A 14,186-nucleotide genomic window follows, 5' to 3' on the forward strand; every position below is an offset into this window, starting at 1 on the left:
ATTATGAGGGCTGGACCCAGCAGACAAGAAGCCAGACACAGTTAATGCCATGTGTCCTGGGCACAGGAGGTAGGCAGTCTCATGTGTGCTCCTGCCCTGCATCTGCCATTCCCATATTAGTGAAAAACAACATCCTGTCAGTCCCTGATGTTACTCCCTAAAGGTCATTTAGCACCTTCCAGACTGGGCAGAGTTGCAGAGGAGGAAGCTCTGAGAGTCCTGGCTGTTCAACTTGAGTGAGCAGCAGAAGTGCCCAGAGGACTTGCCAAGACCCCTACCTCATGGCGTAGGAGTCAGAAGATCTGAGCTTGGGCCTGATGCCTTTCTAACCGCTCCCAGGTGATCCTGAGGCGCCAGTCCTGAGGCTCTACTTTTATAATCATTGCCTTAAGGCTGTGTGGTGCCTGACACTTACATGTTTGCACAGATTTCTGTCATCTCAAAGAAATATTTGGACTTCATTTTTAGGCATGCGTGCCAAACTTCATACTCCCCAGCACTGGGTTCACATTGGGTCTGGCATTCCTAGTTTAGTCTTAAAGAAACCTTATCTAAAACATACTGCTCACGCTTTTAAGTATGTTTTCAAAACATGAGCTCTGTCTATTTCATTTAATCTGAATTCAACACCACTTCAGGGCACAAATGATGAAGTCTGTTTGCCAGGCAAGCACTTGGAAATTTAGGGTCATAGAAGTGTTCAAGCACTCAGCTTTTGTTGAGTATTTGCCCCCTCCTTAAGGTCCTTTTCAATCCCACCTGGCCAAGGGCTTTGGGGCAGGAAGGAACAGATGTGGAGCCTGGAGCCCCAGAGCTGTTCTTTTCAGAAACATTTTTAATGGATGCATTTTCCTCCTATTATTTTCTCAGTCTGTCTGTTAGTGCTTACCCCTGGATGAGGGGGCAGAAATGCAGAGGAGTCTCTTGGATGAACAGTTTAGATACCATGATGGTGGAGAAGGGAGCCATGAGCTTTCTCTCTGGGATGATATCATGAAAGGAGCAGAGTGCAGACTTGTTGAGGAGTAGTAGCTGTTTTTGTCAATTCTTTGAAACAAGTACAAAATAATTATTGTCACCTCACAGCTCAGATGAGAGATTACAAAGGACTTCTGCAGTGTTTTCATGACCCCTCATTTCCAAATTCTATTAAGTTGAAGCTCGGAGCAATTATCTTACCATTTATTTAACCGAGTGAATTTATAGAGTTGACGATAGCGAAGAAAATGTGCCCACACCAGGTTTTCTGTTCATTTCTCCCTGCCTCTCTTTCTTTCTCAGAGTCTCCAATATTCAGCAGCAGCTGGCTCAGCTGGCTAACGAGTCATGGCCAGGCATGGCGGAGGCCGACAGGGACCGGCTGCAGCTCATCAAAGAAAAGGAGGCCCTGCTGCAGGAGCTGCAGCTTATTATTCAGCAGCGGAGGTCAGCAGAAGATGTGGTTCGGCTGGAAGAGGAAAGGAGGCGCCTGGAGGATGAGATTCAGCGTGCTAGGGCCACATCTGCACAGGGTGCCACAGAAAGGTGTGTGGCTTTCCAAGACTTTGGGAGCAGAGGGTACTACGTCTAGAAATGAAGCAACTAGAAATACTAAGTGAATGACTTGTATATCGTGTGAGGGTATTCTTAATTGGTACAAGTTGAACAGTCCTTGTGTAAAAGCGCTTGAGCCCAGAAATGTCTTGAATTTTCCTGTGTTTTATCTAAAACCTTTTTATTACGTTTAATTTGTTTGGTATATGTCTGTATATGAATGAATATGAATGTGTACCACAATTCTAGTATGAAGATTCCAGGCAGGCAGCAGTCTGCCCTATCATAATGTGGGTCTCTGGGATCGACCCCATGTCACCAAGCTTAGCAGCAGATGCCATTTTACCTGCTTGACCATCTCACTTATCCTAGATTATTTTTTTTACATGTTAGGTTAACCTTTTAATCAAAATACAGCCCCTAGAATCCTTTTTCTTCTTTTTTTCTTTTCTCCTCCCCTTCCTTTCTTTCCTTTGTTTCTTTCTTCCTTCATTGTTTGCAACAGGGTCTTATGTACCTAGACTGGCCTCCAACTTGCTGTTATAACTAGTGGTAGCCTTGTGTTACTGATCCTCCTGTATCTACCTCTCAAGTCCTGGGATCACAGGCATGTGCTTTCTTTTGGGGCTAGAAGTTTGGTACGGTTTTGGATTTTAAATTTTTGAGTATTTTTGTAGATGCACTAATCTGAAAAATCTAAAATCTGAAATGCTCCAAAATCCCAAATCTTCACATCATACTTAGGTGACTAAAACAGCTTGAGATTTTATATCAATTCAGACTTGGGACTCATAAATGAGGCATGTTCTACTTCCCCTGAGAACAGTGACTGCCTGGCGTGTTCCTTACTATGTGGGAAGTGGAATCATATGCCTTCTGTGCCATAAGAGGAGCCAGCTGCTTTCAAAGGCTCCTGATACCGACTCAGAACTGGGACATGGAAGCCAGGTGCAGTGTCTCACACCCCTAATCTTAGCACTGAGCCTTGAGAGGATCACCTTGGGTTCAAAACCAGTTTAGGATATACAGTGAGTTTCAGAGATTGAGAATGGGCTATGAAGTGGCATCTTATCTGCAGAAAAAGAGAAACAGATATAAAGTGATTGAGGAAAGCAATAGAGAATGAAGGACAAGCATCATTTATACTGTTTCCTGTCTGATGTGGGTGCTTGGTGCTTCTGCTTATGTTTACAGAGCAGTGCCTGTGAGGGATTGGAGGCAATTTGGGGAGGGGGGCAGGTGGTGCTCTAGCTTCAGAACAGGGAGCCTCTGTTGCCTAGGGGAATTGCTCCTTGTAGCATTGTGGGTATCTCCCTACTGCTTTTATCTCTGACTTTGATTTCTAGCCAGGGAAGCCAGCTCTTACTTTTGCAGTAGGAAGTCGGCAGCCTTTGTGAGTCCCTTTCTGAACGTGCCTTTCCTCAGTTACTCTGAGACGCTTTCAAGCACAAGACACGTGAAGCCTCTGTCTTTTGTATTCTCTGATGCCAAGTTGTTCAGCCTTTCATCATGTGCCACATCTCCTGGTTTCCATTTGCTGAATGCAATTGCGGAGTGTGCTGAAGGCTGGGTCTGCTTTCCACATTTAACAGCTGTCAGTGCTTTATCTGTGGCTATCTGCCGAGCTTTGGGGACCCTCTCCTTTTGTTAATACATTGGCTTACTCAAATTCAGCATATTTGCATGACCTTAAATTTTATCTCTCTGAGCATTGTCTATGTAGAATTTAAGTAATAGGAATTACTTGACCTGTGCAAATACATATAGTGACAATATCATTGTGACTTCTTTTACATTTTATTTTAATTTATTTTTGGTTGTTTCTTTGTTTTGAGACAGGGTCTCATTATGTAACTCTGGCTATCCTGGAACTCCTTATATAGACTAGTCTGGTCTCAAACTCACAAGAGATCCACCTGCCTCTGAATGCTGGGATGTACCACTCTAACCCTTTTCATTGTGACTTCTGATTGTTCTTTGTGTTGCCTAGCAATCTTGATGTTTGGATGCTTATTGATAATCTTTAGGGGAGATGAATGGTGGCTTGGAGGCTCATTGCAGCATTGAAAGGAAGTGGTAGTATTCAGAGAGTTTAGCTTAGCTTAGTAGTGAGCAGAATGATGCCTGAGATGATAGCATGACCTACCATTACACTGTAAAACTAAAGTACAGTCTGAATCTCAAAAGGCAGAATGTAACTGACCTTTTCTTTTGTGCTCTTGGGCTTGGTGCTTTCTGAGTTATACTTTAGCTTTTCTTCTACCTTGGTATTCTCTTTTGTATGTTGTGGATAGGATGAGGGTCCACAGTTCCTGCTGTTCTCTGTTCAGCAGGGTGGATTTCATCTAGGAATGGTGCCTGCCTCGTCAGAACTTCCATCTATGCACTTTTGACTCTAGTTGCCCTCCTCATGTGAAGTTCAACATTGCCAGTGCTGTGGACATAGGATTCACTTCATATCTGTAGAACTCTCTGGGGACAGTGTTAGCTCCAGTACCTGAGTCTAAGGAATAAGACAACAAAGCTGGAGTACTTTTTACCACGAGTCTCTAGTGGGACCATACTGGGTAGTCAGTTTTGGGGAAAAGAGACCTCAATAATAGCTGAATAGACCCAAGTGAATTTCCTAAATCTGTGCAAAATGACCTTGGTTACTGGAAAACATATATGTGTGATAATTATCTTTCTCCTTTGTACTTTAAAGCTACTGAGTATGAGATGAGACCAAACACTTCAAAGGGTTCCCACAACTGTTGACACTCTGGTGGATGCTGGTCACATTTCTCAATGTCACTTCCACTAGTTTAAGTGTGAGGTTTCTTGTAGCTCAATCTGTATGGTTAGACTCAGAGTGGAAATAGAACGAAGGGAGTGAGCTTGGCTCTTTTTTTTGCTAAGTTGTGGCAGGCAATTGACCAGTTATGGGATCTGTCTTATTTCAAGGTCATTCATACAGAATTATGATTAGAAAACCTAGTGAGGGGACATAATTGAAACTTACTTTCTGTCTTAGTGGGTTTTTTTTTTTTCTGTGAAGAGACACCATGACCAAAGCAATTCTTATAAAGACAAACATTTCGTTGTGGCTGGCTTATACTTTCAGTCCATTATCTTCATGTCAGGAAGCATGGAGATCCGAAAATAAGCATGTACTGGAGAAGGAGCTGAGGTTCCACATCTTGATCCCAAGGCAGCCAGAAGGAGACTCTGATCCCACACTGGGCAGAGATTAAGCATAGAAGACCTCAAATCATCACATTCTACTCCCTGGCCTCTAGAGACTTACATTTATAATGCAAAATGCTTTTAGTCCAACTTCTAAAGCACCTGTAGTCTATCACAGTCTCAACAATGTTTCAAAGTCCCTTTTGAGGTTCATGCAGTCTCTTAACTGTAATCTCCTATAAGATCAAAATAAAAAAAAAAAACAGATCATATACTTCCAACATCAGAGGATATACGTTACCATTCTAAAACATCACAGTGAGGAAATGTTGGACCAAAGCAAGACCAAAAGACATCTGGGAAATCTCCAAACTCTGTATTTCCATATGTGATGTCCAGTTCCTTTCAGCTTTGTTGACTGCAACACAATTCTTTCTCTTGGGATGGTTCTATTCCCTGTTAGCAGCTTTCCTCAGCAGACATACCACAGCTCTGGCATCTCTAACATCTTGGGTCTCCAAGGCAACTTCAACTTCACAGCTTCTTGTTCCAATGCCTAGTTCCACACATGATCTTATGAGCTCCTCTAAACGGCTTAGGTCACTTCTCTAGCTCTGCTCTTTGAATCACTCTACGATCTGGCTGACTCCACTACACTGCCACTGCTATTTTTGGTGGTTATCCACAGTACTGGCCATCTCCAGTACACTGGGTCTTCTGCTGGAACTGGGCTGTACTGTCATCAATAGCCTCTCATAGGCTCTCTCTTCATGGTGCCAAGCCTCAACATTGTTCTTTGCATGACCCATTCAGTCCTGGGGCATCAACTGCAACTAAGGCTGCACTTTCACCAATGGCCTTCCATGGCCTCTCACTGTGTCAAGCTTCTGCTGCTCTCCATGACCCGTTCAGACCCTTCAAAACCAATACCACCTGGGTGATTCTTACACATTACCAAGTCCAGGTGCAGCACAAGGTACAACCTTGTATATTTCTGGAACATACCTTTTTTTGTGCTCTCAGAAAACATTTCCCAGATTTCACTACAGTGACGCTAGTCTCTTCTTAATCACTGCTAATTTCTTAGCTCCAGCTAACGAGAAACAATTGTCCCAGTAGTCTTCTACTTTTCACTCTAAAGCCAGAGCCACATGACTGAAGGTGCCCAGTTCTACTCCTTGCTGGTGCTGGAACAACCCCTCTCTACCCCGTTCTATTACATTTTCACCAGCTTTCTCTTTTCCAATTCCCTTACTACCTAAGCTCAGCTATCTTGAACTTGCTCTGTAAAAAGACCTTGAACTCAGAGATCTGCATGACTCTGTCTCTGAGTGCTGGAATTAAAGACATGTACCACCACCTCTGAACCTAAGCTTTTCTTTTCCTGGAGCATGTTCTGTACCATGCTGTCTTTGAACTCAGAGATCTGCTTGTCTCTGTCTCATGGGATTAAAGTCATGTACCACTATGCCAGAACCTAAGCTTTTCTTTAATTCCATTTTACAAGATCTTTTTAAGTTCTGAATTGTACTTCAATCCATATATCGTCAAGTTGACAACTAAGAATATCCATCATAATTCATACCCTGTCAATTTGACACACAATCATATCTCCTTGTCTAAATGAATAAATGAATCTCATATCTAAATAAAAATAGTAACTCGGTCATAATAATGCCTAACATATAGCCATCCACCTTTCAACTGTAAACACATAAATAATAAGCTTAACTGAGTGGGATCTTGCCACACGGTCACCACCCCCTTAATCTGTTTATCTCCTTGAACATAAGATTTTGCTCCATTCTGCTTTCTGGTGCCCTTTTAATACTTGAACCATACATACTGTATTTTTCCTTTTTAAGCTTGCTATGCTTGATAAAACTGCTCTTCCTAGGAGTAAACCACATGACATAGTCTATGCTATGCTGTTTTGAAATTTTCTTCCTCAAGGCAATTACTCTAAATTACTCTAAATTTCTTCACTTTAGAGCTGCAGGCAGACTCTTTAGACAAGCAGTCACATTCTATCAGAAGAATGATCTCTAGGCGACATTCTAAAATCCTTCTCCTCTTAAACCTCTTGAGCCAAGCCTCTACAGTTCAAATCAGCCTCAATACAACTATCTTCCATGTTCCTACTAGTATGGCCCATTAAGCCCCACTTAAAGCATTCCACTACTTTCCTAACCCAAACTCTCAAAGTCCACATTCCTCCAAACAAAAGTGTCGTCTGGCTTATCACAGCAATACCCCAGTCTCCGGTACTAACTTCTGTCTTAGGGTTTTCTTGCTGTAAAGAGACACTGTGATCAAGGTAATTCTTATAAAGGCAAACATTTCATTGGGGCTGGCTTACTTTTTCAGAAGTTCAGTCCATTTTCATCATGGCAGGAAGCATGGCAGCCTACAGACAGACACCAGGTGAGAGAAGGAGCTGAGAGTTTTACATCTTGATCCAAAGGTAGCCAGAGGGAGACTGTTTCACAGGCAGTCAGGTGGAGGCTATGATTTCACACTGGGTGGAGCTTGAGCACAGGAGATCTCAAAGCCAACCCCCACAGTGACATTCTTTACTTCCAACAAGGCCACACCTAGGAGTGCTACTCCCTTTGGCCAAGCATTAAACTATCACACTTTCTTTTATTCTTTCTCCATTTTTTGAGAAGAAATTACAGATGAATGCTTGGTGCCTTAGGTAAAAACTTAAGTGTGACTCCAAATTAAGAAATGTTTTGTAGTAAAAAGAAACTCCCTTTCTTGTCACATATTAACAACAGAATACAAATGCCAGGAAGTAGAAGCAATAGAGCCTGGTAAATTCAAACTAATGAGTGAGCCTTGAACTTTCATAGCCAAGGCAAGTTACTTTGATTTCATGAGGGTTTATTTCCTCATCTGTTAAATGGAGGATACAGTCAAGTGAGTGACAAGAAATGAGGTGCAACATGATTCCAAGTGTTAAGGGCATTATCATTTTTATGCACTCACATGATTTCTAATATGTTAAAAAGTCAAGTTTTCTATGAACAAACAATAATATATTTTCTTTCAAAATTATAGGTAAGTTGAATCTTTAAATACATTACATTAAAAAGAGAATATTGTAGCTCTTCTCAAGTTGTTGGATCCCAGAATTTTCTTCCACTGTTAAAATGATTAAGAACTCCCAAGGAGCTTTTTCTCATATGAATTTTTATCTATCATTATGCTAATGATTTAGAAATTACTTTGACATTATTATTTGATTAGAGATAACAAGGCCTTATTAAAAACAATTTTATGTATGATAATGTTTTTGAAACCAAACAAAGAATTAGCATAGAACTTTAACATTTTTATAATAAACTTTTTAAACATCTGGTTTTCTAGAAGGCAGATGCTAAAGCATTTAGCCTGTTGTTGTATGTTATTTCTGGTGAACACATGAATATTTCGCTGCTCACAGACATGTAGTAAAGAAAAGGGGACACTTTTGGACCCTTGAGGTCTGTGGGCCATATTTTAATGTATGTTATTCAACTTTTAAATGTGTTGTGTAATGGCTCCTGTCTTAAAGGTGTTTGACTCAAAGAGAAATGCTATAGGGCTTGTTTTACTATAATGCCAATGAAACTTTACATAGCTTTTTGCTTATAAGAGTGCCTAGGATGATAGAATTATGTTTCTAGGATTCTGTAAGGAATCTCAACAGATTAATGCATGCTGTGCATTTGGACCCAGCTGGGACTATAGTGTCCCATTGTTCTGTCTATTTTTTACCTATTTATCCTGAGATCTTCACTCACCTTAACCACCTATTCATATGACCACCTATACCACCTTGCCCTCCCACTACTTCCTTGTTCTCAAGTTTATGTCTCCAACCTTCCCTTTTATCCTCTTGCTCCAACCACCAAGTATCTATAGTCTTTCAGCCAGCTTCAAGTGCCAGAGATGTATTTTCCAAATATGACAAGACCCTTTTTATTATGTTGCCATTTATAATGGATGCCTTTAGAATTCATGTAATCACTTCAACCAGAATGATTTACAGGGCATTTATAGTTGAATTTCTTCTGTCTTTTTTTTCTCTTCCTTCTACTTCACTATCCTCTTTCCCTTCCTCCCTCCTGTCTTTTGCCTTTACCTCTTCTACAATTAGGTGATGGGGATTGACCCAGGTCCTTAGGCATGTTAGAAAAATGTATCATCAAACTACATTCCAAAACCCTAAGCTGATTTTTTTTATAAAAACAATTTCCCTGCCCTTTAGACCCACCAACTGACTATTTTTGTATCTACAGGATTTTACTTCAGGAAAAAAGAAATTGTCTGCTTATGCAGCTGGAAGAAGCTACACGTTTAACATCATATCTCCAGTCCCAGTTAAAGAGGTAGGCTACTTTTGAAGGGAATATATACTTACTAATTTTATTATTTTATTACATGAACATGTATTATATTACAGTAAAGTGAATGAACTTCATAGTTTCTTTTAGCTTAGATGTTCTACTACTAGTAGTGATTGGAACTTGAAGTGGGGTTAAACGGAGCAGAAAAGTAAATGTGTTTTGTTTTGTGCATAACTTGCTGACATACAACTTAGGTAAAATGAGGAAAACCAAATTTGACTTCAGAATAGTAAGTCTGACCCTAGGATGTTTATACACACCTGTAATTCTATCACTTGAAAGTTGAGGCAGGAGTAAATGGAGTTCAATTGTGAAATCAAGTTTATTAAAGGAATGTATAATTTATATACCAGCTTCAGAAATATTCATCTATGTACATTTTTATTATGGGACTTTTTGTAAAAAAAAAATATCTGGATGTGTAATGGCAGCTCCACTTGTCAAGCTCTTACTGTACTGTGAAGCAGGAAGTTAAGGGCTTCATATGAATGACATTATCGGTTACTCCTCCAACTCAGGAAGGAGTCTGCTGTTTCGCACTGCCCCCAAGTGTCATTCAAAAGAGATAAGAAGCAAATTCTGGCCAGATGCTCTCAAGCGTCCAACTGCCTGCATTCCTGTTAGCTCTGTTCTTCCCTGGGGCTACAGCTCTGGTACCAGGTGATGGGTGGTGGGAGCAGCATGCGTTTTTCTCATACCATGGCTTTTTCATTTCAGCCTGTCTGCCAGCACCCTGACTGTGTCCTCTGGGAGCAGCCGTGGGTCCCTGGCCTCCAGCCGGGGTTCCCTGGCCTCCAGCCGTGGCTCCCTCAGCTCCATCAGCTTCACGGACATCTATGGCCTCCCACAGTATGAGAAGGCTGATGCTGAGTGTGGCCAGCTTCTGCGCTTTGATCTGATCCCCTTTGAATCTCTGGGCCGAGATGTTCCCTTTACAGACCCACAGAGCCACTCTGGCTTCCATAAGCAGAGGAAGTCCCTGGACACACCACAGTCTTTGGCCTCTCTGTCTTCTCGCTCCTCCTTGTCCTCTCTGTCACCCCCTAGCTCTCCCTTAGACACACCCTTCCTCACAGCTTCTAGGGACTCTCCTCTGGCACAGATGACTGACACCTATGAGGCAGCAGGCCTGGGAACACTGGACAGACTGAGGTCACAGGCCTCTACTCTAGGAGATGAAGATTTGCAGGGATCTGCGATACTTCAGCCACATGGAATCCCTGTGGATGGAGAAGGACCCCGTGAGCGGGGACCTCAACCTGTGGCTCCTACTAGTGCAAGTAAGTGGTGATAGGAAGAAAGTCCTGAGTTTCTGGGTGTAAGGGATATGTGTGCTGTGGCTTTGAGGATAGTGACTTTCAAATTGCTGGTGAGCTGTTAGTTTTAGAATAGTAACAGGAGTAGGATGAGTCCAGACCTTCATTAGTCTTCCCTTTTTGTGTCAGGAATGCAGGCATTGATGAAGCTGTATTTGGCTTATTTGTGGAATGTACTTCTTAGTTGTTGAAAAATAACATTAAGAACTACATAGTCTTCCATATTCAAAGGCAAATAAGGAGGTGGTAGGACCTCAATGTACCTTTGCAGGGCATGAGCTAAGATGGAATTTTCTGTGTATGTTCCCCTTAGACCAGCATGTAGACATGCATCTGATTATACCTTAGTAGAAATGTCCACCTCTGTCAGTTTGGCTTCTCTTTTTAGCCATATGGCCTTGTTTCTGAGTATATAATTCAATCAAAAGTAGAACTAATTCTGATTATGTCATGTCAATAGACACTCTAGCTTGCACCAAATCATTTCTCCAGATGGAGAGTAATCAGACTCTGTAGGAAGCTTCATCTGCTCAGCTGTGTTATAGTTCAACCCTTCATTGATACCACAATGATGTTTGAGAAACAATAGACTACTATAATGTAACACCAGGAACAAAATTTCCTATATCTGAAGTTCAGCCCATGTAGTTAGTTAACTTTCATTTACCCAGCAAAAACAATGTTCTAGACATTCAATTTGGACTAGCACTAGTTAATTTATATAGAATAGATAGTCCTTCCTCCCTGCCCTGAGGGAAATTTGGCAATGTCTAGAGAAACACTGAGCTCTCATAGACTGGCAGAGGGGATATTCTGGCACCTAATGGATTGAGACCAGGGAAGTTACTAAACCTCCTATAATACACAGCACAACCCCTACCACAACAAAAATGATTTAGCCCAAGGTGTCAATAGTATGAAGGCTAAGAATCCTAAGAAGCATTCTTTTGACTGTGTATCCAATAGAGTACAATGTGGTGTAGTAGAAATGGCTTCAAATAAGCAGCCTGCAGGCCAAGTTCCTTGTCACTTTGACCTCTAGTTCCATGACTTTCCATGAATTATCCTACTTTTCTTGTCCTCAAACAAGATGATCTTTATGGTTTCTTCCATTTGCCACTATTTTTTAACCTAAGAAATGAATCGATAGATTGATAAAAAGATAATCTTTCAATTAGCTTATCTATAATGTAGCCATCTGCTAGCATTTGTGTGTTTGCCTGGAGATCATTATGTTCTGGTTTACCTCTTGACTTTTAACATCTCTGTTATTCTGGTGTCTTATACTATGTTTGCAAACACACTTGTATGCCCCCTGAAACATTGTTTCTATAATTCACACATCCAGATAACCTTCATTCACTTTATTCTTCTTTACAATTACAGGGTTCTCCCTTCATACTTATTCCTTTCAGCATAAATGAAATAATGATGTAAACCCATTGTTCTTCTAGTCCCCTCCATCACTCCTTATTATGTTCTATTTAAAAGTTGAAATTCAAGAATATTAGTTTGGTTATGGGGAAAGTCTGTTTGAGGGTCTTCTAGGCCAGGGAAAAGGCAGGTTTGGAGGGAGAAGAGCTGAGTTAATTTCTGATTCTAATTTCTTTATTTTTCTTTCTTATTCTATGACAGACATTGATTGTCATGTTTCAACAATTTAGACTGGGAGTGATTTGCTTCATCTACATTTAGGGACTGCCACCTGGTGGTAGATTCATAGATGGCACTGTCAGTTGACTTGTGTCTTTAGGAATTTAACAGATTAAGTTCCTGGTCATGCTAGGGGCTCCCAGAATCCTAAGCAGGGGAACTGATTTCAAACCTAAACACCTGGGTACTCCTTGCCTTCCTGTGTGCTTTGACAGCTGCCGATCCCAGAGTTAGAATTCATGCATGCTTATCAGACCCTCCCCTCTCCCCCATTCCATTATCTGGTGATGTTTAGGGTCATGCAATTCCCTCAATTTTCAGCCTTCGTCTGTAAATCTGTTTGGTTTCAAGCAAGTTTTAGTGAAATTAAAATTTTACTAAGATAAAAATCTAAATTGCCCAAGATAGAAGGAAATGATCCCCCCCCCCGCCTTGATTCCTTAAGGTAGTCAGATGGGCAGATGGCAAGACCAAGAGTAGATTATAATTTGGGACATTTTTTACATTTTTTGCTACAGTTTTGTTTTTACTGGATTTTTAAAGTTAAATGTATCCTAATTTTGAAATACTTTCCCTTTTTTAACTTACTGGTTAGTCTATGCTAACAAAATCCATTAAATTCTTTTGAGTTGACTGTCTATTTATTGATGATTGTATTATACATACCCTGTTTAAAATTATCAGCTAAAATCTTAGAGTTTTCACTCTTGATTTTTTTTATCTCTTCCCATGCTGCTCCACAGAAACGTTTACTGTAAGTGGCCTTGGTATTCTCCTTATTCTTGCTCAGGCTGCGGGCAAAACTTTTACAGTGACTTCATGCTTAGGATGGCTGGGAGGTGATAGCTTATTGGTTGTCACTATCACTATTATTTCACTGCTGTTATTCTTAATAATCATGTAAGAACAGGTTTTTTTCAAAAAGCTTTCAGTATTTATTTCCTATATGTATTTTTCTCCAAATTCTAACAGCATTTATTATTTTAATATACCAGTTGGCAGCTTTGGCTATTGATTTTCAGTTCTTTCCCCTTCTTATAAAGCAGTTTTTAGTATGTTCCTTGGTTTTAGTGTCTGTTTTAGTAAAGAAAGAGCAGTGTGGTTTTTGTTTGTTTTATTTTTGTTTTTCAATAAATGTGTAATAGATTTTCTATTCCCTATATCATTTGTACTACTTCTCAATCAGTCTTGAAGTCCTGGAGTTTTGAATATGTAGTATGGACATTGCTGTGTCTTTTTTCTTTTGGGGGACATTACTCCCTGTTGCTGTGTGAATTCAGTGACACCATCTAAGCTTTTAGTGTCCATCCTCCCTGAATGGACTTGTAAAGATGAGAAAAAATTTGGTTAGAGCTCAACTGTGGGATAGGACTGTGGAAATGGAATTGTTACCTAGTGCTGTTTTTTCAAAGGGATTTCAAGCTGGTTAGAAGAATCATCTTTGGTAGGTGTCAGGCTAGGGAGTAGAAACAAGCATTAATTTAACTTGTAGAAACTTGTAATATAGAGGTTCAGACCCCAAAGATTCCACATGGAGTCAGAGTTGGGGTCATTTCATGGGACAGGGACAAAGACAAGAGCGGGGCATTGGCTTACAATTTGAGAGTTTTATACCTTTAGTTACTTCAGGATAAAGCCTACTTCTATCCTTGGCTGATGAGAGCAGTAGTAGCTTACCCCCGTAGTTAGTACTACAGATGACTGGAAGGCCAGCTTTTGTTTCCAGTTGACATTACAGACCAAATGCCTTATCTGTTTAATATGCTTGGATTTAGTTGGTATGGGTAATAATTTGGTTATAATTTGGGTTGTCATTTGAGCCATCCTTTCTTTTAGTTCAGAATGTAAAGTTATCAGTTTGTGGAACTAGGATAGCCAAAGAGAAGCAGAGAGACCACAGAGATACCTGTATTATTAGCCAGTGGCAACATGAAGTCCAAGTAGTATTTCTCTTGGAGCTTCATATGTATTCTGTATTTTAACAAAGCATGCCCCCTATAAAACATAGATTTTTACATGTATAACCACATGTATCATAAAAAAGTTGAGTATGTTTGTATTGATTTTGTTTAAAGAAACTCATTTCAATGAAAGAAAAGGATAAACTAGGTAAGAAAATATCAGT

At 40.4% G+C, this 14,186-nt stretch overlaps 1 protein-coding gene across 1 annotated transcript in view; it reads left to right on the forward strand.

The window, feature by feature from the left end:
- The window catches only part of Wwc3 (WWC family member 3), a 117,429-nt gene that overhangs the window by 87,129 nt on the left and 16,114 nt on the right, over positions 1-14,186 (forward strand). Inside the window, exons 9-11 of the mRNA NM_001427611.1 lie at positions 1,282-1,524; positions 8,985-9,074; positions 9,810-10,372. Coding sequence (NP_001414540.1) covers positions 1,282-1,524; positions 8,985-9,074; positions 9,810-10,372 — 896 coding nt within the window. The remainder of the gene's footprint in view (positions 1-1,281; positions 1,525-8,984; positions 9,075-9,809; positions 10,373-14,186) is intronic.

Source organism: Rattus norvegicus, chromosome X, assembly GCF_036323735.1.
Source record: "Rattus norvegicus strain BN/NHsdMcwi chromosome X, GRCr8, whole genome shotgun sequence".
Classification (NCBI taxonomy): domain Eukaryota; kingdom Metazoa; phylum Chordata; class Mammalia; order Rodentia; family Muridae; genus Rattus; species Rattus norvegicus.